General features: G+C 38.0%; 1 protein-coding gene across 1 annotated transcript in view; it reads left to right on the top strand.

The window, feature by feature from the left end:
• Itfg1 (integrin alpha FG-GAP repeat containing 1) overlaps positions 1-24,521 on the top strand; it is a 121,551-nt gene that overhangs the window by 17,585 nt on the left and 79,445 nt on the right. Inside the window, exon 6 of the mRNA XM_031340681.1 lies at positions 13,111-13,205. Within this exon, the coding sequence (XP_031196541.1) occupies positions 13,111-13,205 (95 nt within the window). The remainder of the gene's footprint in view (positions 1-13,110; positions 13,206-24,521) is intronic.

Below are 24,521 nucleotides of genomic sequence, written 5' to 3'. Positions count from 1 at the left end.
TTCATTTCTGGGTCTTCAATTCGGTTCCATTGATCTACCTGCCTGTCACTGTACCAATACCATGCAGGAGTACAAGTTTTAAATATCCCTTAATTATATTCTGAACTGGGGAAGGAGGTAGTATTTGTTAAAATTTTTCCCTGTTCATTTCTTCTTTTGTTTAGTTGGGTCAAAGGTCTGTGATTCTTGTTTGTCTTCTTAAAAAACTAGGTCATAAATTTGGTGATTCTTTATGTTTATTGTTGTTTCTGATTCATTAATTTCTGCTGATTATTTGGGCTGGATTTGGCTGTTTCAGTTTTTTTGGGTTTTTGGGGGTTTGTTTTGTTTTGTTTTGTACTTGTTTGAGTTACATCCATTACGTCATTTATCTGTGTTCATTCTGATTTTTTATTAGATATTTCCTTTATTTACATGTTACATGATTTCTTCTTTCCCAGTTTCCCCTCAAAAAAAAAAAAAAAAAAACTAGAACAAACCCCTGTTGCCTCCCCCTCCCCCTGCTTGCCACCCCACATTCTGATTTTTTTAATATAGGTACTTAGAACTATAAATTTTTCTAGAGACTGCTTTCAATGTGTCTCAGAGTTTTTATTGTGTTTTCATTTTAATTTTTTTTGTTTTCTTCAAGACAGGGTTTCTCTGTGTAGCCCTGGCTGTCCTGGAGCTCACTCTGTAGACCAGGCTGGCCCTGAACTCAGAAATCCGCCTGCCTCTGCCTCCTAAATTCTGGGATTAAAGGTGTGTGCCACCACTACCCAGCTTTTTCTTTGTTTGTTTGTTTTCATTTTAATTTAGTTCAAGATTTTTTTTTTCATTTCTTTCTTGATTTCTTACAGTCCACGTGAATTTGTGCATTCACTGTAGATTTGTTTCGTGTCAAGTTTCAGTTTTATTACATAGTGGTCAGATAGGATACACTGGGTTACTTCAGCCTCTTTGAATATGTAAAGATTTGTTTTGTGTCCCAAAGTGAGGTCTATTTTAGTATAGCTTTATTGTACTCCTTAGCTAAGTGTATATTCTTTGGTGTTTGGGTAGAATATTCTGTTGATATCTATCTGCTTAGTCCATTTGGTGAATGATGTCATTTGGTTTTCATGTTTTTCTTTTTTTTAAAAAAATATATAACCTGTCTATTTGATAAAGTGAGGTATCAAAATTACTGACTATTATTGGATTGGTGTTAATATCTGTCTTTAATTATGTTAGTAAATTTTTTATGATACTGATTGCACTAGATTCTGGTACATATATGATTACGTTAGTAATGCCTTCTTGATAAATTGTTCCCTTAATGAGAATGAAGTGTACCGCTTTTCTCTTCTGATTACCTTTAGTTTGAAGTCTATTTTATTAGATATTATGATAGCACCTGCTTGCTTACTGGTCCTACTTGATTGAAGTCTTTTCCACAGCTCTAAGGCAGTGCCTTTCTTTGAAACTATGATGTGTTTCTTGTAGACAACTGATAGATGGATTTGTTTCTTGATCCATTCAGCAAGCCTGTTTCTTATGATTGGGGAAGTGAGGCCATGAATATGTAAAGTTATTATTGAAATGTGTATGGTCATTGGAGCCACAGTGTTATTGATTTGCCATGGTGTTTGTGTTTTAGTAATTATAGCTTTGTATTTCTTTCTAAAATCTCTTAGCTGCCATCTTTCTCTCTTCAGCTTTCTGTATTTTCCTTAGGTTTGTTGAACATAGTTTTTTTAAAAAACTTGTTGTCTACCAAGTGTAGTTTCATAGGTTTTGTCCAGGGAAATTTGGTAATATTTCACCATTAAATTAGTAATTGCTTATCCCGAAAAGTTATACTGGGCTTGGTCACTCGTGCCATTAATACTAGCTGGCACTTGAGCTGCTGAAGACGTGGGCCTTGTAGTGACTCCCCAGCCAGCCTGGGCTACAAAGTGAGAATGTCTCAAAGCAGCAGTTAGGAGCCTGCAATATGACAGGTAGAAGCATTTGCTGCCAACTCTAAAAAAATGTCCATTGATGGGCATGGTGGCTCACACCTATAACCCCAGGACTAGAGCACAAATAAGAAGATCACAGGAAGATCATTGTCTCAAAAACAAACAAACAAACAAACAAATAAAGGGAAACTTACTAAATATGAAAGGAAAGATACAAGGTTGGTTTGAACATAAAAAGGAGCATTCTGATCACTCCTGAAAGTCTGTTACCACCCTTTCCTGTTCTGATAGACCCACTATAACATAAAGCACTGACAGTACTGAAAGGGGGTTGTTTTATTTGCTGTTTGTAAATATCATTAAGAAATTAATTTTTCAATTTTTAAATAACTTTTCACAGTATATTCATTTTTTTATTAAAGTCACAAGTTTTATGTTTAATGAACTTAGAAAATACTACTATTTTTATACTCATTTAATTGTATTCTGAAAGCAAGACCACTGTCTTTTATTATACTTGTTAAATGAATTATTACATTGTATTGCAAAGAAAGAAAGGAACACAGTCAGACAGAAATATCTGAAGCTCTCAAGATATTCCTTTTTGTACCAAACACTACCTCTTACTATCTGCTTTGCCCTGAATTTCTTAAATAGTTAGCATTTGGTGATGAGGTGATCCTTGATAAGTGGGAAGATTAAAAGTCATTTCAAATACCTGTTACCATAGGCAACCAAAAGCTACCTTGGCACTAATTACATGTAAATCTATCCTTTGATAAATGCTATTCTTTGAGATAAAAGGCGATGATGCCCACAAATTAGAACACTTTGACATAATTATGTTTTCTGTGGGGGAAGTTAATTGAAATTTGCAAAGGTCAAGAAGTGTTAGTGAGTAAACTTAATACCAGCTTGCAACTATCCATTTTATTTTCATCTCTACCCTTCCTTCCATTTTAATCACCAGTGTGTGACATTAACCTTCAAGAGCAGCTGAACACTTACATGAAATTACAGTTTATATCTGCTCACTTTCCTGCACAATATGCAGCCTAATTCTTACTTCTGAAAGGCTGTGATATACAATAGAGCAATTTCAAAAATGGGAGAAGTAAATTTTATTGTCCCTATATATTTAAGGAATTTAATTATGATTGAACCATTCTAAAATGCACTGTCAGAATAAACAACATCTCATCCCTGTCTCCTTTGTCAGCTGTCAAAATTGTAAGTGGCCATTGCACTCTAAGGCTTAGCTACTGCCTTTGAAATAATGCCAGCATAAAAGCAGCAGGGCAAACTCAAGTAGAAACTGTAAAGCACTATGAGAAATTGAATGTTGATCTGAAGAAAGAGTAGACTTAGTGCTTTTTAGGAGTTTCACATTTAGACATTAAGAGTGATTCAGAAAAAGGGAGGAAGTAGTTGGTTTGTCAGGATTTGGGCTGTCTCTGGAAGCCCAGACAGCAGCAGCCCCATCTGACAAGAGCCACTGGCTACCTGGTTCCTTGTGCTTCCAAAGAATGCAGAAAGCTAGACTTTGTGCAGAATCTGATAGGTTAAGGGTTTGGGTAGTTTTGTTATTTATAACCACAGTGAGATTAGGACAGTTTAGGAGCTATGAAATGCGAAAGAATATTATAAAGAAGAGACTACTTCTTACTTTAGGAAGAGAAAGTTCTCACTTGACAAATACTTATTCTTTTACCCTATTCAACTTTCTAAGAATAAATTATTTTGTTCTATGTTTTTGCTTTCCAAAAATATCAAAATCAGCTACAGATAAAATCTTGGTGCCTAGTGGACTCACCAGTTGATACAGATCTGAAGACAGGGACTTTCCCTCTCCTACAATCCCACCAGCAGAGAGGTGTTGGGTCTCAAGAGTCCCTCCCATCCATGACTGGCTGTAGACAGGTTCTGTCTTGTCTGAACTGCATTATCTTTAGCACCTTGAACAGCCAAGTGTCTGTGCTCACTCACTGCCACCCATTGTAATGGGAAGTTTCCCTAACTAATACTGTAAGCAATGTATAGTCACCATTCTGGTAAATTATGTCTTTACTCATGGTGTCTCTAATTTTGCATTTTCCTGGTGACCAGTGATGTGCACCATCAATGTATGGAGTAGTTAATTTTTTGTTTTCCTTGTTGTTGGCTTGTTATTTTAAGATTTATTTTTTTATTATTTTAAATTATATGTATGTGTATGTGTTGTACCCGTAGTTGCTGGTGTCCACAGAGACAAGAGGCATAGAATTTCTTAGAGCTAGAATTATAAGCAGTTGTGAGTTGCCTAATGTGGGTGCCAGGAACCAGACTAGGGTCCTCTGCCAGAGCAGTACACTCTGTTAACCACTAGTCCCTGTCCCCAGCCCCTTGGCTTAGTTTCTCTTTTTTTGTTGATGGGTTTTGGTTTTGGTGAGGTGTTTATCTTTTCATTTGTTTTGGGATTTTGAGGCTGGCCAGAAGGTCATAATGCTACACAGGATGACCTCAAGTTCATTACCCTTCTTCCTAAGTCTCCTGAGTGTTCAAATTAGAGGCATGTATCACCATGCCCAGCACTTAAAAGTCTTTGAAAAAGTTCCTAGTCCTTTGCCCAATTTAAAAATAGATTGTGGAGTGGGTAGATGGATCACTGGGTAAAGCATATTCCATGTGAGCCCAAGGACAGTAGATCCCTAGATCTCACACAAAAGCCAAGTGGATATAGTGGCCACCTATAATAATCCCAGAAAGTAGGAGATAGAAAAAATAAAATTTCCTGGCTAGCCAGACTAGATGAGTGAGTGGAAAGTTATAAAAAGACTACTTCCATTGTTAACCTTATGCCTCCACATACATCCACAACATGCATGCATATGCAGTAGCTTGTGTCAAGTTAACATGAACACCAGCCAGGACAAAGTGACTCATCGTCAACTTGACATACAAACACATCACTATTCAACCTTTATTGTCCGGGTCAAGATCTCACATTAATAGCAACATTGTAATATAGAACACAGAAATAACTTCCGAACTCCCAGTCTTTACAAAATCAAGTACTTTAAAAGTTCAGTCTCTTTACAACATCCCAAGTCTCTTGAAAATTTCCAAGTCTCTAGCTGTGGGCTCTTGTAAAATCAAAGCTTAGTTAAATATGATTTTACTCAACTTTAGAAGAATCTAGCACAGAACCATAGCTCATGTCAAAGGCTCAAGCTAGCTCTGCTCCACAGCTGCTGCTATTCTTGGCAGTTGTGCCATGGTACTAACATCTCTAAAATGCTGAGGTCTTCAATATAGCTAGGATACACCATCCCTAGCAGCCTCTCCTGTGCTTTCTTCTAGGACTCTGAGTCTACCATATAGTCCTCGCCTTCTTCTCATAATCCGTTCAATCATGGGGCTTCTATGTCAATAAGGCTGTATCTTTACCAGCAGCCACCCCTAGTCTCTCACAGTGTAAACCTCTACTGCTCTGCTTGACCCGTTTATTCCTTCAAAACCAGTACCGCCTGGGAAACTCTTACATATTGCCAAGCTTACTGCCAGCACTAGGTATAGTCTGGCCCTCATGAATCATAGTTTCTTTGTGCTAACCCTGCAGCAACACTTTCCAGAAAATGTTGCCTCAGCAGTGCTAGTATCTTCTTAGTTACAACTGATTTTTCAGCCCCAACTGGCCAGTATCAGTTATCACAGAAAAGCAAAGGTTTCATGTTAGTGGTTCTTAATTCAAAGTATCACATGATAGAGTATTGAGGAGACTTTGAAATGTCCCTCTGAAAGTTTATAGGCCAGGCCCTGTCAGCATTATATCTAAGTGTTCCCACAACAGCTCATTACACTGTAAACACTCAGTGGTTTTTCTGGCTCAAAGTTCCAGAGTTCTTCTGTAATCTTTCCCAAAATATGTCACATAGTAATACCCCAACTCCTAGTAATAATCTCAGTTACTTTTACTAGTCTTAGTTACTTTTCTGTTGCTGTGATAAAGATAAAAAAAAAAAAGCATGACCGAAAGCAACTTGGGCAGGAATGGGATTATTTCATCTTATTGCTTGTAAGCCATCATTCCAAAAAGTCAGAAGCTGAAACAGAAGCCACAAAAGAAAATGCTTACTAGCTTGATCCTTCATGGCTTGATCAGCATGTTTTCTTATAGCACTCAGGACTACCCAGGGGAGGCCTGTGTTAAGTTGACATGAAAACTTGTCATCACATAGTCTTTTCACCATCTTTGATGCACAAAATCATTTAATCTCTAATGGTGCAGCTTATCTATTTGCTTTTTTAAATGATTTATTAATTTATTTTAGTATTTGAGTATATGTTAGTGTATCACATTCATGCCTAGTGCTTGGGGAGTTCAGAAGAGGTAATTGAATCCCCTGTAGTTATGGATGGTTGTGAACTGTCAGATGGGTGCTAGGAGGCAAACCCCAGTCCTCTGCAAGAGTAACTGTTCTTTGCCACTGAGCCAACTCTCCAGCCCCCATTCATTTGCTTTGTCATGTGGTGATGTGGGGACAAAGGAGACAAGATTTATAAACTCCTTGCCCAGGACATGATGTCACATATTTTTAATCCCTACACTGGGGAGGCAAAGATAGGTAGATCTCTGTGGTTTCTATGCCAGCCTTGGATACATAGTGAGACTCTGTCTCAGAAAGAAAAAAAATAATTGTTTTAATTACCATATCCAGAGCCACTACTATTTACCTTGCATTTACTTCTTGGAATATTATAGTACATATATTGTAAAACAGATTCCAAATTCGTTCTCTCTCATGCTCCAAATAATCATCATTCATTAAACTACTTTTGTGGGGGGAAAAATTGCTTGCTAGGCCAATATGAGCTAAAACCATAAATCTTTTAGATGAAAGCAGGTAAATATTTATGACCATATATAGTACTAAAAGAATAAATACTAAAAAGAAAAATAGAAGGAGTGGGCTGCATCAACACTAAAATCTGGTTTTCTGAGATCACCATCAGGAAAATGAAAGACAGCCTTGAGACTGGGAGATAGACTGGAAGATATCTAATATCCAGAGAACTCATATGAATCAATAATAAAGCAATGAAAGTACAATTTAAATATCAACAGATGATTTGAAAGTTATTTCCCCAGTGAAGAACTGCAAATGGTCAAGAAATGTTTGTGATTCACCAAGAAGTTCTTTTATTGTTAAGAATTGTTTTGGCTATTCTGTTTTTTTTTTTTTTTTTTTTTTTTTTTTTTTTTTTTTTTTTTTTTTTTTACTTTTCTAGATGAATTTGAGAATTGCTCTTTCCATGTCTTTGAAGAACTATGTTGGGATTTTGATGGGGATTGCACTGAATTTGTAGATTGTTTTTGGTAGGATGGCCATTTTTACTACGTTAATTCTGCCAATACATGAGCATTGGAAATCTCTCCATTTTCTGAAATCTTCTTCGGTTTTGTTCTTGAGAGACTTGAAGTTCTTGTCATATAGATCTTTCACTTGTTTGGTTAGAGTTGCCCCAAGATGATATTTTATATTATTTGTGACTGTTATAAAGAGTGTTGTTTCCCTAATTTCTTTCTCAGCCTGTTTATCATTTATATAAAGGAAGTCTACTGATTTGTTTGAGTTAATTTTATATCCAATCACCTTGCTGAAGTTGGTTATCAGCTTTAGGAGTTCTCTGGTAGAATTTTGTGGATCACATATATATACTACCATATCAGCTGCAAATAGTGATACCTTGATTTCTTCCTTTCCAATCTGTATCCCCTTGATCTCCTTTTGTTGTTTTATTTCTCTAGCTAGAACTTCAAGTACTATGATATGGGGAGAGTGGGCATACTTGTCTTGTCCCTGTTTTAGTGGGATTGCTTCAAGTATGTCTCCATTTAATTTTATATTGGCTGTTGGTTTGCTATAAATTACTTTTATTATGTTTAGGTAAGAGCCTTGAATTCCTGATCTCCTCAATACTTTTAACATGAAGGGATGTTGTTTTTTGTCAAATGCTTTTTCAGCATCTAAGGAGATGATCATGTGATTTTTTTTCCTTTGCGTTTACCTTAGTGAATTACATTAATGGAATTTTGTATATTGAACCAACCTTGCATCCCTGGGATGAAGCCTACTTGATTGTGGTGAATGATGGTTTTGATGTGCTCTTGGATTTGGTTTGTGAGAATTTTATTGAATATTTTTACATCGATATTCAGAAGCAAAATTGGTCTGAAGTTCCCTTTTGTTGTTGGGTCTTTGTGTAGTTTAGGTATCAGAATAATTGTGGCTTCACAGAATGAATTAGGTAGTGTTCCTTCTCTTTCTTTTTTTTTTTTTTTTTTGAAAGGTTTATTTATTTACTTCATGTATATGAGTACACTCTAGCTATCTTTACACACACCAGAAGAGGGCATCAGATCCCATTACAGATGGTTGTAAGCCACCATGTGGTTGCTGGGAATTGGACACAGGACTTCTGGAAAAGCAATCAGTGCTCTTAACTGCTGAGCCATCTCTCTATCGTGTTGTGTTAGAAGCATGGCTCCAGATAGACCACACCAGGCCAAACAGTTCCATGTGAGATTTACTGTAGGAGAAAAAGGCAAAGGTGGCAGTGAAGAAGAAGGAGGAGAGAGAGAGGTGAGAGGTCTTCCTTTTATTTGGATAGTGATGTAGCCATTCGCAGGTAAAGGTGGGAGGTGAGCCAAGTGGATTCTGGAAATATGGTGGCGGTTGTCTTGGCAACAGATGTGCCAGTCATTGTTGCCTAGATGTGACATCACTGGGTTTGGAGCCCATCCTGATACCAACACTCCTCCCTTTTCTTATCATAAAGAGAAGAAAGCCCAGGCAGTGATGGTACATGCCTTTAATCCCAGCACTTCGGAGGCAGAGGCAGGTGGATTTCTGAGTTCAAGGTCAGCCTGGTCTACAGAGTGAGTTCCAGGACAGCCAGGGCTACACAGAGAAACCCTGTCTTGAAAAACCAAAAAAAAAAAAAAAAAAAAAAAAAGAAAGAAAGAAAGAAAAAGAAAAAAGGAGGAGGGGAAAGCCAATGGTGAAAATGGGGTTGCTGTGTCTCATAAGCTGCTTACTGCTATCTAGGGGTGTTGTCAATTTTGGGGTGTTGCTGACTTTCACTATTGGGATCTACTTGGTAAAGGTTGACATCAGGTTCCTCTGTGGATAGTGGCTAGTAATCCTGTAATAGGAACTGATTAATAGTTTGGTTAGAAATTTTTTGTATTTGTCATTGAAGGAATGTAGAAACAAGATGAATGAGGCGGGGAGCAAATAATAACACCAGGAGGGTGACTAGGAAAGGCATTACAAAAGGGAGTATCTACTTCCATATAGGGTTTTCGAAAATCCCAGAACTGGAGATCTCACGGTCCCTGAAATTCTGTATGTCAGACTGTAGCTCCTGGATTTTATTTCTCACTATCCCAGATTGGTTGACATAGAAACAGCATTCTTCTTGGAGGATCAGGCAAAGACCACTTTCTTTAGCTGCCAGGACAACTAGTCCCTGTTGGTTCTGAAGCACCACAGCTGCCAAAGAATCGATCTGTTTCTGTTAGTAATTATGGTTATAGACAGTTTTTGAAAACCGCTGCTAAGCTCGAAAGTGAATTTATTATATTTGGTCATGAAAGTCGTTACCCCTGCAACTCTAGTACCAGCACCCTGGGTAGCACTTCCCAGAGTCTTTGGAACCAATATTATGTTAGAAGCAAGGCTCCAGACAGACCACACCAAGCCAAACAGTTCCACGTGAGGTTTACTGTAGGAGAAAAGAGCAAAGGTGGGGTGGAGGGGAGCATCAGAGGAGTCTTTCTTTTCTTTGGATAGTGACATAGCAGTTCCCTGGTAAAGGTGGGAGATAAGCCAAGTGGATTCTGGGAATATGGTAGCCAATGCCTTGGCAACAGATGTGGGGGTCGCTGTCACCTAGGAATGATGTCACTGTGTTTGGAGCTGATCCTCATACCAATAGTTTTTGAGGAATATTAGTATTAGGTCTTCTTTGAAGGTCTGGTAGAATTCTGCACTAAAGCTATCTGGCCCTGGACTTTTTTCGGTTAGGAGGTTTTTAATAACTTCTTCTATTTCCTTAGGGAATATGGGCCATTTAGGTAGTTTAACCGCTCTTGATTTAAGCTATACTATAGAGCAATAGTAATAAAAAGTGCATATTTAGTACAGAGACAGACATGTTGATCAGTGAATTAGAATTGAAGACCCAGAAATAAAACCACACACTTAACAGACACTTGATCTTTAACAAAGAACACAAAAATGTACAATGAAAAAAGAAAGCATCTTCAAGAAATGGTGCTGATCTAACTGACTGTCTGTATGTAGAAAAATGAAAATAGACCCATATTTGTCACCTGGCACAAAGCTCAAGTCCAAGGACCTCAACATAAAACCAGATACACTGAATCTAATAGAAGAGAAAGTGGGAAAGAACCTTGAACTCATTGGCACAGACGGAAATTTCCTAAGCAGAACCCCAATGGCTCAGGCTCTAAGATCAAGAATTGATTAATGGGACCTCATGAAACTGGAAAGCTTCTGTAAGGCAATAGTCAATAACACAAATGGGCAACCCACAGACTGGGAAAAAAATCTTCACTAACTCCACATCAGATAGAGGGCTAATATCCAAAATATATAAAGAACTCAAGAAGCTAACCACCAAGAAACCAAACAACCCAATCAAAAACTGGGGTACAGAACTAAACAGAGAATTCACAACAGTGGAATCTCGAAGAGCTGAGAAGCAGTTAAAGAAATGTTCAAAGTCCTTAGTCATCCAGGAAATACAAATCAAAATGACCCAGAGATTCGACCTTACAACCAATCAGAATGGCTAAGATCAAAAACTCAGTGACAGCACGTTTGATGAGGATGTGGAGAAAGAGGAACACTCTTCTCCATTGCTGGTGGGATTGCAAAGTAGTAAAGCTATTCTGGAAATCAATCTGGAGGTTCCTCAGAAAATTGAAAATACATCTACCTGAAGGCCCAGCTATACCATTCTTGGATATATATCCTAATGATGTCCCACCATGCCACAGGGGCAAGTGTTCCATTATGTTCATATCAGCCTTATTTGTGATAGCCAGAATAGGGAAACAACCCACATGTCCCACAACAGGTGGATGGATTCAGGAAATGCGGTTCATTTATAAACAAAATGGAATACTACTCATCTGTTAAGTATGAAGACATCCTGAGTTTTGCAGGCAAATGGATGGATCTAGATGAGGATCATCTGAGATCCTGAGTGAGGTAACTCAGACCCAAAATGATATGCATGGTATGTACTCACTAATAAGTGGATATTAGTAAAAAATACAGAATACCTATGATATAATCCACAGAACTCAAGAAGGCTAACAAGTCGAAGGACCAAGTGAGGATGCCTCAATCCCACTTGGGAGGGAGAAGAAAGAAATTACAGGAGAAGGGTAAGGGAGGGAGGGACCTGGATGGGAAAGGAATGGGACAGGGGAAGAAGGGAACATGATCAGGTATGGGGGAACAGGACAGAAGCCCTGAGGGTCCAGCAGAAAGAATAAAAACAGGCAACTTCAGGAGATAGGAGGTGCACCAGAGACCTGGGAGGTGAGAGACTCTCAGAACTCAAAGGGAGGGACCTTAGATGAAATTTCATACAGTGGGGAGAGGGAACCTATAGAGTCCACCTCCAGTTGAAGACAAGCGGAGGGGATGGGATTGTCATCCCACAGTCAAAAACTCTGACCCAGAATTGTTACTGTCTGAAAGAACTTCGAGGACAAGAATAAAGAAGAGCCTAAGGAAAAGGATGTCCAGTGACAGGCCCAAATTGGGATTACTCAGGGGGAGGTCCCAAAGCCTGACACTTACTGATGCTAAGGTGTGCTTACAAACAGGGGCCTGTCATGACTGCCCTACGAAAGGTCCAACAAGCAGCTGAAAGAGTCAGATGCAGATATTACACCCAATCAATGGACAGAAGCTGGTTGAATTAAGGAAAAGGTGGAAGAAGCAGAGAAGAAGGGAGACCCTATAGGAAGACCAGTAGTCCTAACTAACCTGAATCCCCAGAAGTATGAGACTTCCAGGTCTAGACTCAGAGAAGATTTACTTAACTCTCAAGAAAATGGAGGCCCCAGGGAGTGGGGAGGTCTGGTGGGGTGGGGGTTTGGTAGGAGCACACCCTCTTGGAGACAAAAGGGGGAGGAAGGGGAGGTGTTAGATTTGGAACAGTTGGAGGATAAAGTCTTTACTGTAAAAAAAGATTAAAGACTAAAAGAAAAAAGAAATGTATGTGAACATGCTTGAGATCATTAGCCATGAGTAATACACAAAGCAGAGCTTCTGGAATGGTGGTCAAATTTTCAATGATATGGCAGCATTGAAACACTCCTTCCCTGCTAGTAGGACCACAAGATAGTAGAGCCACCTTGGAAAACAATTTCCATAGTTCCTCAAAAGTAAACATAACCCAGCAATTCCACTCCAGTCAAAAATGTTTACCACCCCCCCAAAAACTTGTAAATGAATATCCATAGCAGCAGTAGAAACAATCCAGTGTTCATCAAGAGATGCCTGAGTAAGTAGCATCTTTAGCCATGCAATAGAACATTGAGTCTACCATAAAACACAGTGCAGAATGTTTTGCTGCTGTTCTGGTTTTGACAGGGTCCAACTGACTGGCTTGGTACTCACTATGTAGACCAAGCTGATACTCAGAGACCTGCCTATCTCTAGCTCCCAAATACAACTATGCCCAGTCTAAGAGTGTGGTTCTGATGAATGCGTGTTTCATTTTGAATGAACTTGTAATGAGAGAGGGTGCATGTAAAGTACCAAATGCTGTGTGTACATTTACATAAAGTGACCTGGATTGCAAAATACTAAGGTGCCATGTTTGTGGTTGCCAAAGGAAGGAAATGAGGAGTCAGTCACCAATACATTTGAAAATTTATTTTTCAAAAGAAAATGTTTAGGATTTTGAGAGAAGCCATGACTTTACATTGTGAACACACTAAAACCCTTTGGATTACATACACTAAAAATGTGGATTTTATAGTATGTGAAATATATCCAAATTAAAATATTTTAAAATTATTATATAGCCAATATTTTTATACTTTAAAACAATATTTATATGATACTCATCCTAAGAAAATTATGGCTTTTTATTTTAGAGATTTATCATGGCATCCTGCCTTGACCACTAAGAGTAAAATGAGGGATCCACATTCTCATGCATTTATTGATCTGACTGAAGATTTTACAGCAGGTGAGTTACACCAAAATGAAATATTTGCTTTGATCTGCATAAAAATTATAGAATTTTATATCTTCTTAAGAATCATTTCTTAATTTTTATATGCCTTGTTCAAGCTTTTAAAAGTTATGATATAAAATGAGTAGCAAAAGGTTGACTTACTGGAATAAGAGGTAGTATTTAGTGTGATAAATATGACCTATGACCTTAGTTCTTACAGCTTTTGTTATGTGTTCAGCACCTTGCAATTTTGTCTCCAATGTTTAGAAATTTTTGATAATTTGAATAAATGTTGTTCAATATTTCTTTCCCTTTAAATTTAAATATTTTTTCTAGTAAAATTAATGATTGAAAAAACATTTAGCTTATAGACTGAAAAGTGACATTTAAAAACTTTTGTTGAATGTAATACTCTTGCTGTCTAATACTCTCTACCACTGAGCTGCTTCTTCAGGTCTGAAAATTTTTCATTGCAGAAAAATTTAAAACATAAAATACTGTAACATGTACATATTTAACCACCACATATCTTTAATAATTATAAATGTTGCACATATACCACCCATATGTTGTTTCACCCCAGAAAACTAAAGAAAATTAGAAACTTATCATTTCATTTGAGAATACTTCAATGTATATTTCTAAAGATAAGATACGGGTTTTTTTTTTAAGGTTTATTTATTTTTATTTTGTATGTATAAGAGTTTTGTCTACATGTATGTCATGCATCTCATGCATACCACTAGAAGAGAGCTCTGGGACTTGAAGCTGAGATGATTGTAAGCCATCATCTGGATCTGAACCCTCGTCCTCTCAAAGAGCAGCAAGTGCTCTTGACCAGTTGAACCATGTCTTCAGTCCCAAGAATATTTTTTCTGTATTTCTATCATTAGATTATTCTGAAATCAAAATGATTTAGTATCAAGTATGTAGTCATTATAAAGAATATCCCTATGTACTCACAAATTTTTTTCTTTATCAAATCAGGAACTTAGCAGAATACCTCACAGACAAAAAATAAATGCTATCAGTTTGCAGAAATATCTCTATTCTGTCCTCATGGTGTTTCTGTGTTACTCTGTTCTTAGTTTCCGTAGTTAGAGTTGGAGTCCTGACCATATCCTGACTGTAGTCTGTGTTTTAGCTTATTAAGAAGATGAATACATTTTTTTCTCTATTCTGATGTTAAAATTGAACACTGTTTTCAACTCTTCTGAGCACAGATCATTACAATCCTGTCATGGTTCTAAGGAATCATGATGGTCATTATCAAAGCCATTGTTTCAGTAGATGTATTAGTCAGGGCTTTCTATAGTCACAGCACTTATGGAATGTCTTTATATTAAAGGAGTTTATTGTAATTACTTACAGTCTGCAGTCCAACTAACCCAACAATGGGCAGATGTGAATGGGAAGTCTAATAATGTAGTAGTTGCTCAGTCCCACTTGGCAAGCTGTTTCACCCAGTCTTCTGTATAAGCTGGAGTCCTGAAGAAGTAGGTTTCAACAGATGTGCTGTCAAGTAAGTGCGAACAGGCAAAGGAGTGATTTTTCCTTCTTCTAATGTCCTTATGCGTTATGTAGGCCTCCTGTAAAAGGTGTGGTCCACCATGCCTGGATTTGGAATTTGCTATGTCCCAGGCTGGCCTTGAACTCAGAGATCTGCTTGCCCCAGTCTCCTGAGATTTAAGGCCTGTACTACCTTGCCTGGACCTAACCTTTTCTTGGCCACTTTGACTCAATATCTGGATCAAAAGCCTGAGTCATCCTATGTCAAGATCTGGGTCAGTCTTCCAGCCTCAAGATCTGGACCCCAGGTGTGCCTTCCATTTCTGGATTGTACTTCATTATAGATGTAGTTACACTGTCAACCAGGATCAGCCATCACAGGAGGAGTGGCACTGTTGTCTTCGTCTTCTACTCCTCTACATAGTATTAGTTGGGATTGTTCTTTAGTAAAAAGAACTGCTGTCTCATCTCTTTAGTCACCTGAAGTATAACTGAGACAGGCAATAAATGACTAAAGGTGTTTGCCCCATCAACTACTCAGTAACCAAAGCACATAATTCAAATTTGCAATACTGTAATTCAGGAAACTAGCTACAAATTATTAAATCATGCCTGGAGGCTGCTAATAATAAATAGCTTCTTTTAAAAGTATTGTATAGCCAGGTGTGCTAATGTTTGCTTATAACCCTAGCATATAAGCCAGGGGAGGAAGATAACAAGTTCCAGGATGGCCTGGGCTATACAGACTGTCTCAAAAAACCAAATAGAGTATTTCATGGCTGGTAACAAAGAACAGCAATTAAAGGCACCTGCAACCAAGTCTGACCTGAGTTCAATCCCTAGGTCCCAAATTCTCTGCAGACCTCCCCATGTTTGCCATGGCAATACAGTACACACAAAATACAGAAGCTTGTGGTTATTTAATGAGCTATATATTGTTCTAGTACCTTGTTCTATGCACAGTTGTCACAAGTTCCTCAGTAAGAAGACGTGAGAAGGAAATTCATGGTAACCAAGTGTGTGTATCTCCACGGAGGCAAATGCTGTCATGTTGCCCTGCAGCAAAGCTCCTGGGAGCTCAAGTAGCTACCTTTGTTGTCACTGTTACTTTTGTTGACTTATTGCCAGTTTGGTATGTAAAAATAGATTGGTTTGTTTTGATTTTGACATATACATCTCAGATTATCATCATCTTAATATTGAAATAGTTTTTTTCTTAAGTGAATTAACTATTTCAGTGACTTCCCATATCTTTTTCCCTATAGGATACTTCCATTTCATAATCTCTCTTTAGTATAGAGTTCCATTATTCTCTTAATATAAAGAACTTAACTCATAACCACTATCAATTCTGGCTCATGTCTACTATAGCTTTCTAAATAGACTCATGAATTCAAATTATTTAAAAAAACAAATCATTGCATGTCATGATCTAATGTTATTATTCTGATCATGTCATCTACCTTAATTAAAGATAAAATAAAATTCCCCAAGAAAATTAAACCTGGCTTTTAGTTTCATGGTCTATCCATCCATGTATAACAGAAATGCTGTCATTTGCTTGTGGACCCTGGTACATCAACTTATTGCTGCCAAAGAAATCAGGCTTGCCCTCTGCTTAGCTCCTGCCTCCTCAAAATACAAGAGTAGTGTCAGAATCTAGTCCCATGTCCATCACATGACTTATTATTTCTCCAGATAATCTTGATATGGGAGTTTGATTTTATAGTGAAAATATTTGAGGCTAAAAATGTACATGCATACATGCGAGAATACATTATCAGTTTGGCTTTAAACCTTGAAAATAAACTTAGAATTGTCATAAGGTACCACTCTACTTATTATTCTATATTCAGAAGTTTAAATTTGACATTTTTAATGTGCTAATTTATAGCTTAACTATTTTAAAACTCAACAGCCCTTCTGGCCAGTCTCTTTATATTTTCCTCTTACATACTTGATGGTCTCATGCTTTAAATATTATCTACATATTAATACTGTCATGCCCTGATACAAAACTGATAAATTTTCAGAATGGTCTGTTCTATGAATTCAATAATGTCATATATATCTGCCTGAGAGCCATGTCTACCTCTGTGTGTATCTGATACACACTGCAGACTTCGCTTTTCAAACTCCTTTCCCGATCTTTCCTCCTAAGGCTGCATGGCATCAAACCTTTACATCCCATTAACACTGAACACTGAAGTCATGTTAGCTGTCTCTGTCTATAAACCTAATGATAATTAGGAAATTCTGTTCATACAGCCTTTTAAGTATATACAACCTGGTCACTTCTCACTGCCTCCACATTACCCATCCAGGCCCAAGGCTCCATCTTTCTCCTCTGATATATCCCACTTACAGATACCTTCCTGTCTATACCTCTTTTCCACAAACTACTGTGATCCACATAAGAGTATAAATCAGGTCATGGCATTCTTCACAAAGTCTTCCAGGGACCCTACATCATTCACAGAATTAGAAAAGGTCACATAAATTCTCTCCTAGGCCTCTATTGTATTTCTAAGTCTTCTATTTTATTCTTTTCCCACCTCATGATTACACTGGCCATATTTGCTCCTAACTTGCTATTCACAGTCCCCCTCCCTTTACCCTACCCTCCTTTCCCCCATGTCCTTGTCCAGACATGAAACTAAAGGTAGTACCTCAGGCAAGCACAAGCACACCGTCAACTGAGTTGTAACCTGCCCCGGTACACACACACACACACACACACACACACACACACACACTTTTTAAAGCATTTTGTCGTTTTTCTCAACATTTTCTTGAGTTCTCAAAATACTCTTCATCTCCCTAACTGAGATTTTCTTTACCTCCAGCGAGGCCTGCTCTATTCAGAGACCCCACCCCCAACTCCCGCCATGTTCCAGTACTTTCCTGGGTCCTGTTTTGCTTACTTCTTTCCCAGAGTCCTATCACCTGCTAAAGTGTCAAGTATTAATTACCTTTACTGTGTCAATCCATCCTGGAACATAAAGTTGATAAGGGCAGAGGCTTCTGGGTTTCTTCTTCTCTTTCATTTTTCAAGTGGCAAGAGCAGATCCTACACCACTTGATGGGTGTCTGTTGAATTAATGATCACACTTGGGCAGCAGAACAGAACCTAAACAGGGTAGTATATTATATCCTCAAGTGCTCAATCTATTCCTGAGAAGTTTATCTTTCACCTGAAGATGTAACATGTAACAAAGGAAATTCTTAATAAAAATACTGCATATTTGCAGAAGTTTAAGCATTGTTTTTGTTGTTGTTCTTTGTTTTGGTTGGGTTAAGTTTTGTATGGTTTTGGTGTGTAGTGTGGTATGGGATTTTGATATAGGGTGTCAGTGTACCCTAGCCTTCAAATTGCAAAAATGATCTTGCCTTTCTTTCTCCATGCTGGATTCCAAATGGTTATCACTATGCCTAGTTTAGCATTCAGAAAGGATTTCTCAGAAATATATAAAAAGCTTAGAAAGTTTGGCTGTCTTAGACCTATCTAAGCATATATTTAAAATGATGAGGCTCTTTTTGATGATTATTATTCTTTTTTAATACAAATTAAGCCTCTCTGACCTTATCATACTATGAGGTGACAATCTGATTCACTGTGAAATGCATTCTCTTTGAGATGATTCCAATTCTGTTCTAAATAAAAGTTGATTTTTATCAGCAAAGATGAAGAGACCTGTTTACTAAAAGCTGCACTTCTTTCTGTTATTATCATTTATGTTCTTTGATAAGGATGGGACACCAGGGAAACAAAGTAATAGAGAATGTTTTATTACAAGTATGTTATCACTGTCCTAATACCAACAGATGCTTTTTACCAAACATTTTAAAGAGAAATTATATAAAGATGTTATTCTTTTGTGGCAGTATATTTTTATTGAAAGTAGATTTTTTTCATACAATATATTCTGATTACAGTTCCCATCTCCCAGCTCCTCCCAGATCCTCCATGACCCTCCACCCACCCAAAACCACAACCTTTCATTCTTTCTCTCATTAGAGTACTAACAGGCATCTAAATATAATAATAAAATAAGATAAAATAAAACCAAACAGACCAGAATACGATAAAGCAAACAAACTGCCAAGAGAAAAAAAAGAGACAAAGAAAAGCATGAGAAACACATGTGACTCATGCACATGTAGGGACTGTGCCTGCTGTCTCTCTGAGTTCAAATGTATGTCAGTCTGTCTGTGTTTAGAAGGCCTTGTTTTCTTGGTGTCCTTCATCCCCTCTGGCCCTCACAATCTTTCCATCTCTTCTTCTGAATAGTTTGCTGAGCCCTGAAGGAGGAAGGATTTGACGGAGACATCCCATTCAGGACTGAGTGAGATTCCGAGGTCTCTCACTCTCTGCACTTTGTTCCCTTGTGGGTCTCTCTGATTTGTTTCCATTTACTGTAGGACAAAGTTTTTCTGATGATGGCTCATTGAGACACCGGTCTATGGGAATAGCAGGCTACCATTAGGAGTCATATTATTGCTATGTTCCCTAAACAGAGCAGTAAGTAGTATTTAGATTTTCCTGAGGTTTCAGGCATATCTAGTGTCAGATTCTTAGCCACTCAAGAAATGTCAGGCATGGGATCTGTCTGATGGACTGGGCCTTAAATCTAATATATAGATCTACACATCTAATATATAGGTCTATATTTTAAACATTAACTCTGATATATACATCTATATATTAAATAGTAAATCTAATATAGAAATGTATAAATCTAACCTGGTATTGGCTAGTTACTCATAACATTCGTGCCACTATTGCACCAGAGTGCCATGCAGGCAGGTCTCCATTGTAGATCAAAGGGTTTGTAGCTTGGTTGATGTTTACCTTTCTCCTCTGGCCATATGCACACTACTTTCCAGCACCATGAACAGTAGGGGTAAAAATTTTAGTTAGGCACCAAGTCAACTTCTCTATGTTCACTGAATTAAATAGGTTTTCTTCAGCAATAGGGACTTACCATCATTTTGTTGAGAGCAACCCATGGCCTTGGAAATACCTTGATTGTTTAAGGTTGTCCCTGGAGTCCTTTGGCCAACAGCTCTATTAGATATAACCTATTCCTGGAACTAGTTTCATTTAATGAGGAGAGATGTCTAGTTAAGGTTTTGTCTCACCCATTATTTGGTTATTCCATTTAGATTTCTTTAAGAAGCTTCTACTGTGTTTGGTTTCCATACAACCCCTCAAATGGTTCTCAGTTTTAGCTATTCCTCCCCATATTCTCTCCCTCATTTCCTCTTCCCTCCTCATCCCTGTATTTCCTTCCTCACCTCCATCCACCTTCCTCTTTGATCCTTTTGTTTTAGTACCCCACCCCCGCCCCCCAGGCTCATATCCATCCATAACTATTCTAGTTCTGCCTTCCTATGGAACTCCATCTCTCCCCACTAGTCCATTACTCTATCCTAACCTCTGTGATTGTAGCTTACTTATCAAAGACTCAACTAACATTGTGGCAGTATTATAATGACTAAGTTATTTAACAAGTAAAGGTTTTCTAAAGCATTTAATTTATTACTGTCCTTTTAGTCTTTCCCTTAAATATTTTGGTGGTTTGGAAAAGAATGGCCCCCATAGGCTTATATATTTGAAATCTTAGGCACCAGGGAGTTCTACTATTTGAGAAGTATTTGGAGATTTATCTTTGTTGGAGTAAATGTGTCACTGGGAGTGGGCTTCGACGTTTCAAAAACCAATGCCAGACCCAGTCTTAACTTAAAGATGTTAAGTATCTTTCTCCATAGGCATATCTTGACTTTCTATTTCAAATGTTCATTTACAATACTTCTTTTTAAATATTTATTTGTTTCCTTTATATATGTGTGTGTGTGTGTGTACATCACATTCATGCCTAGAGACCAAGGTGGTCAGAAGAGGGCTAATAATATATTCTTAGACAGATTATTTAGCCTAAATTTGAAGCACTTTATCTCTTAAAGTAGGGGTGGTGAAGTGTTTACCTTGAAGGATAAGAAACCAAATGAGAGAACATACCCAGGGCCCTGCACATTGCCAGCTATATATCGTAAGTATATGGAAAGAGAGAATCAGAAGGTCGTGCCATTTTTACTGTTTATTTGCTGGTAAAAGCAGCATACTTAGATAAGCATGTTCCAGTCTACTGATAAAGACAGCCTGACTACTATTGAGTAATGATAAAGCACGGGGCCCTCACATGAGTTCCCAGTTGGACAAAAATATAATTATCATATGACATGAAACAGAGTCTTTACTCTCCATAGGGAGCCACAACACTAGCTATATTATGTTTAAAAAGCACCTTATAAATGTATGCTTCATGATTATTGTAGTGAATAACAGAAAATAATAGTAAATTTCTCAGTTTTCTGTCATGGAAACTACTTCCTCTGAAAGTATGCCTCTCTGCTTCATTATTACTTTTCTTCTTTTTTTTTTTTTTCCCAAGAGTATAAGGCCTAGATTGGGCAAGGTCTTGCCGGATATGTCAAGGTGGCCTTGAGTTAATGATTCTCCAGCTTCAGGTATCTGAGGGCTCATATTTCCAGTGTGCACTACTCAGTTGGCTTCCTTCCTTTTGTTGTTTTGTTTTGTTTTGTTTCGTTTTGTTTTGTTTTAAAGCTGGCATAGACTCAGGGCCTCATCCATCCAAGGCAAGCACTGTGCCTCTGAGCTATAACCCCAGCACTTTAAGTGTTATTTTTATTATTCTGTTTTTATGTTTTATTTATGTGTTTGGTGCCTGTGGAAGACAGGAGAAAGTGACTGATCCTGTGACTTTGGACATATAGTGCTTGTGAGCCACCCCATGTGGGTACTGGGAATTGAACATAGGTCCTTTGGAAGAGAAGCAAGCACTCCTCTAACTACTGAGCTATTTCTCCAGCACCCTTGTTTTTTATTTTGTATGCATGCGTGTTGTGCCTGAGTTTGTGTATGTTTACCGTGTGTGCATTGCTTGTAGAGGCCAGGTGAGGGTACCAGATCTTGAACTTGAGTTCAAGTTTTCAGCTGCCATTGTGAGTATGGGGAACTCAACCTGGTTCTCTGCAGCAGTAGGGAGTCCTTTTAACCATTGAGCCATCTGTCCAGTTCCTCATTAAGCGATACTAAGGAAGAAAATAAAATATTCCTGTTTGTGAAATTATATTTAAAGGTTTTGGGTTCTTTACATTTTTGTTTGATAAAGCAGTATTTTAGACTAGCTTAAACTGGCCCTGCACTTGTACCTATCCTCTTGCCTCAGTGTTTTAGGTGCTAGGATTATAGCATGAGCCATCACACCTGGCTAAACTTCATCTAAGAGTGTTTGTTCATTCATCCTTTATCTCATTTTCACTGAATTATTTCCAGTAACAGTTGGTTATTACTTGGTTTATTTGTATCTTGGTAGCAGTTCTTTGACTCTCTGCAGTCTGTCTGAATGTCCTTTACTCTCTAACATGGACCTGCAACAAGAGTTCTACCTAGTTCTTTGCTGATAGAAAATGTTTCACATTCTGGATTGTATTGAGCCTAATCCATGTACATAATGTGGACTGCTGGGCTTGTCTCTCTGATGAATGTTCACTGAAGCATGATCTGATGCATAAGCTTCACCTGCGCATAACAGGAATGTTGAAGTTGTATTAGCTCACTGATGTCACCAGGGCTCCATTTAGTGCCCTGGAAGGAGAATAAATGACACTTTGGAATTGTGGTTATCATTCTGAATGGAATGCCTACCAGCGGATCAAATTCCTCTACTGTCAGAAAGGATCTGATTCATTTGAGGATGTTACTGCCTTTGTGGCATTATCTGCTAGCTTCATTTATTTTTAGGGAGCAGAATAGAAAAGACAATACTCTCTTCTTAGGAGCAGATTGCCTCAATTATATCCAGATATTTAAAAGTCTCCATTATTACAGAAAGTAAGTGCTAACTGAAGTGAGCCAAGCCAGCTTAGAGAACAGTAAGCACTGGTACCAGCTCAGCCTGAGCTATCACACACAAGAGGGTTATGGTGACTGAAGAAGGGCAGTGCCTCAGGCTGGGGCCTGGCTCAACATTCCATCCACCAGGAGCACAGTTTGTGTCAGGATTCCAGGAGCAGCTCGGAATCTCTTACATCAGTTCAGACCTTTTCTCTTCCTTTTCTTTTTCTGTGCCATGCTTCTCAACATTCCGCTGTTCCTAGCTCAGTCTACACTAAAAATGAAGAAAGGGGAAGTTGCACTTTTCCATATGCACTGTTTTCAGAAGTTGAATGGGGTACATGATAAGTTATTTAAAGGAAAAACAGCTTATAGGTTGGGAGAATACTTGCAAGTCCTATCTGTGATAAAAGATTAATATGAAAATTATAACAAACTTATGTAACTTAATAAGTATAATTGAATTATAAATGGTCATATAGCACAAAAATATAATGTAGAATAGGCAACCAATATAAGATAAGGCAGTCAGTATGACTAATCATCAGAGACATAGAGAAAAAATTATTTACTCTGTTGGTGGGAATGTAGATTGGTATAGTCATTGTGAAAAATTATGGAAATTTATTTTAAAACTAAAAACAGAATGCTGCATAACCTAGTCCTCCAAGTTATGCTGTTAGTGGGCTTTACATTATTGTAGTGTCACTGGGACCTGTTTTAGTTAGGGTTTTATTGCTGTGAAGAGACACCATGACCACAGCAACTCATCTAAGGAAAGCATTTAATTGGGGCTAGCTTACATTCTCACTAGTTTAGTCCATAAATCATCAAACTGGGAAGCATGGCAGCATGCAGGCAGGTATGGTGCTGGAGAAGTTCTACATCATAATCTATAGACAGCAAGAAGAGACTGCTTTGAGCATCTGTGACATCAGCTCCTACCCCATAATGATGCACTTCCTCCAACAAAGCTACACTTATTCCAACTCCTATGGACCTATGGGGACCATTTTGATTCAAACCACCACAATCCCAATATTGTTAATTTTGTTGTAAATATCAGTTACAACAGGCAGGATATGAACTGTCTGGAAGCATTCATCAACATATGAATAGAAGATGATACTATGAATTAGGAAAGTTGTATGTGTAGAAGGTGTGTGCATTCATATGCTGGAATGTTTTTCAGACTTGTATCTTTTGGCATTACATACATGGGGCAAAAAAACATCATACTAAATTAAATAAGTAAGCTAGATACAGAATATAATTTTAATCTGGCATATGAGAAATAGTTTTAAAGTAAAATATTTAATCTGATAGGTATATGTGTGCATATTTCTGTCCATGTGTGTGTGTGTTCTAGTTTCATATCTATTGCTATTGAAAAATACTCTGGGGCTGGAGAGATGGCTCAGCGATTAAGAAGACTGACTGCTCTTCCAGGGGTACTGAGTTCAACTCCCAGAAACCACATGGTGGCTCACAACCATCTGCAGTAGAGTCTGATGCCCTCTTCTGATGTGTCTGAAGAGAGCAAAGGTGAATTCATAAAATAAATAAATAAATCTGAAAAAAAAAGGAAATACTCTGACAAAAAACAACTTAAGAGAGAAAGGTTTGTTTGGCTTTCAGTTCTAGGTCACAGTCCATCACTAAGGGGAAGTCAAGGCAGGAGCTCAAGCACCTGGTCACAGAGCCTCTGCCAGAGCCTCCTGGCCTGGAGTGGGTTGAAAAGGGATACAGAGTATGACTCTGGTGTGGCTTTAAAGACTTCAGGTCTCTGGAAGCTCTAACTGTCTATACTGAAAACTCTCTGAAAACTACCTTGCTACCGGGCGGTGGTGGTGCATGCCTTTAATCCCAGCACTTGGGAGGCAGAGGCAGGTGGATTT

This window comes from Mastomys coucha, unplaced genomic scaffold, assembly GCF_008632895.1.
Source record: "Mastomys coucha isolate ucsf_1 unplaced genomic scaffold, UCSF_Mcou_1 pScaffold22, whole genome shotgun sequence".
NCBI classification, from domain to species: Eukaryota; Metazoa; Chordata; class Mammalia; order Rodentia; family Muridae; genus Mastomys; species Mastomys coucha.
Note: the sequence above shows the minus strand (reverse complement) of the source record. Positions and strands in the feature narration are given on the sequence as shown.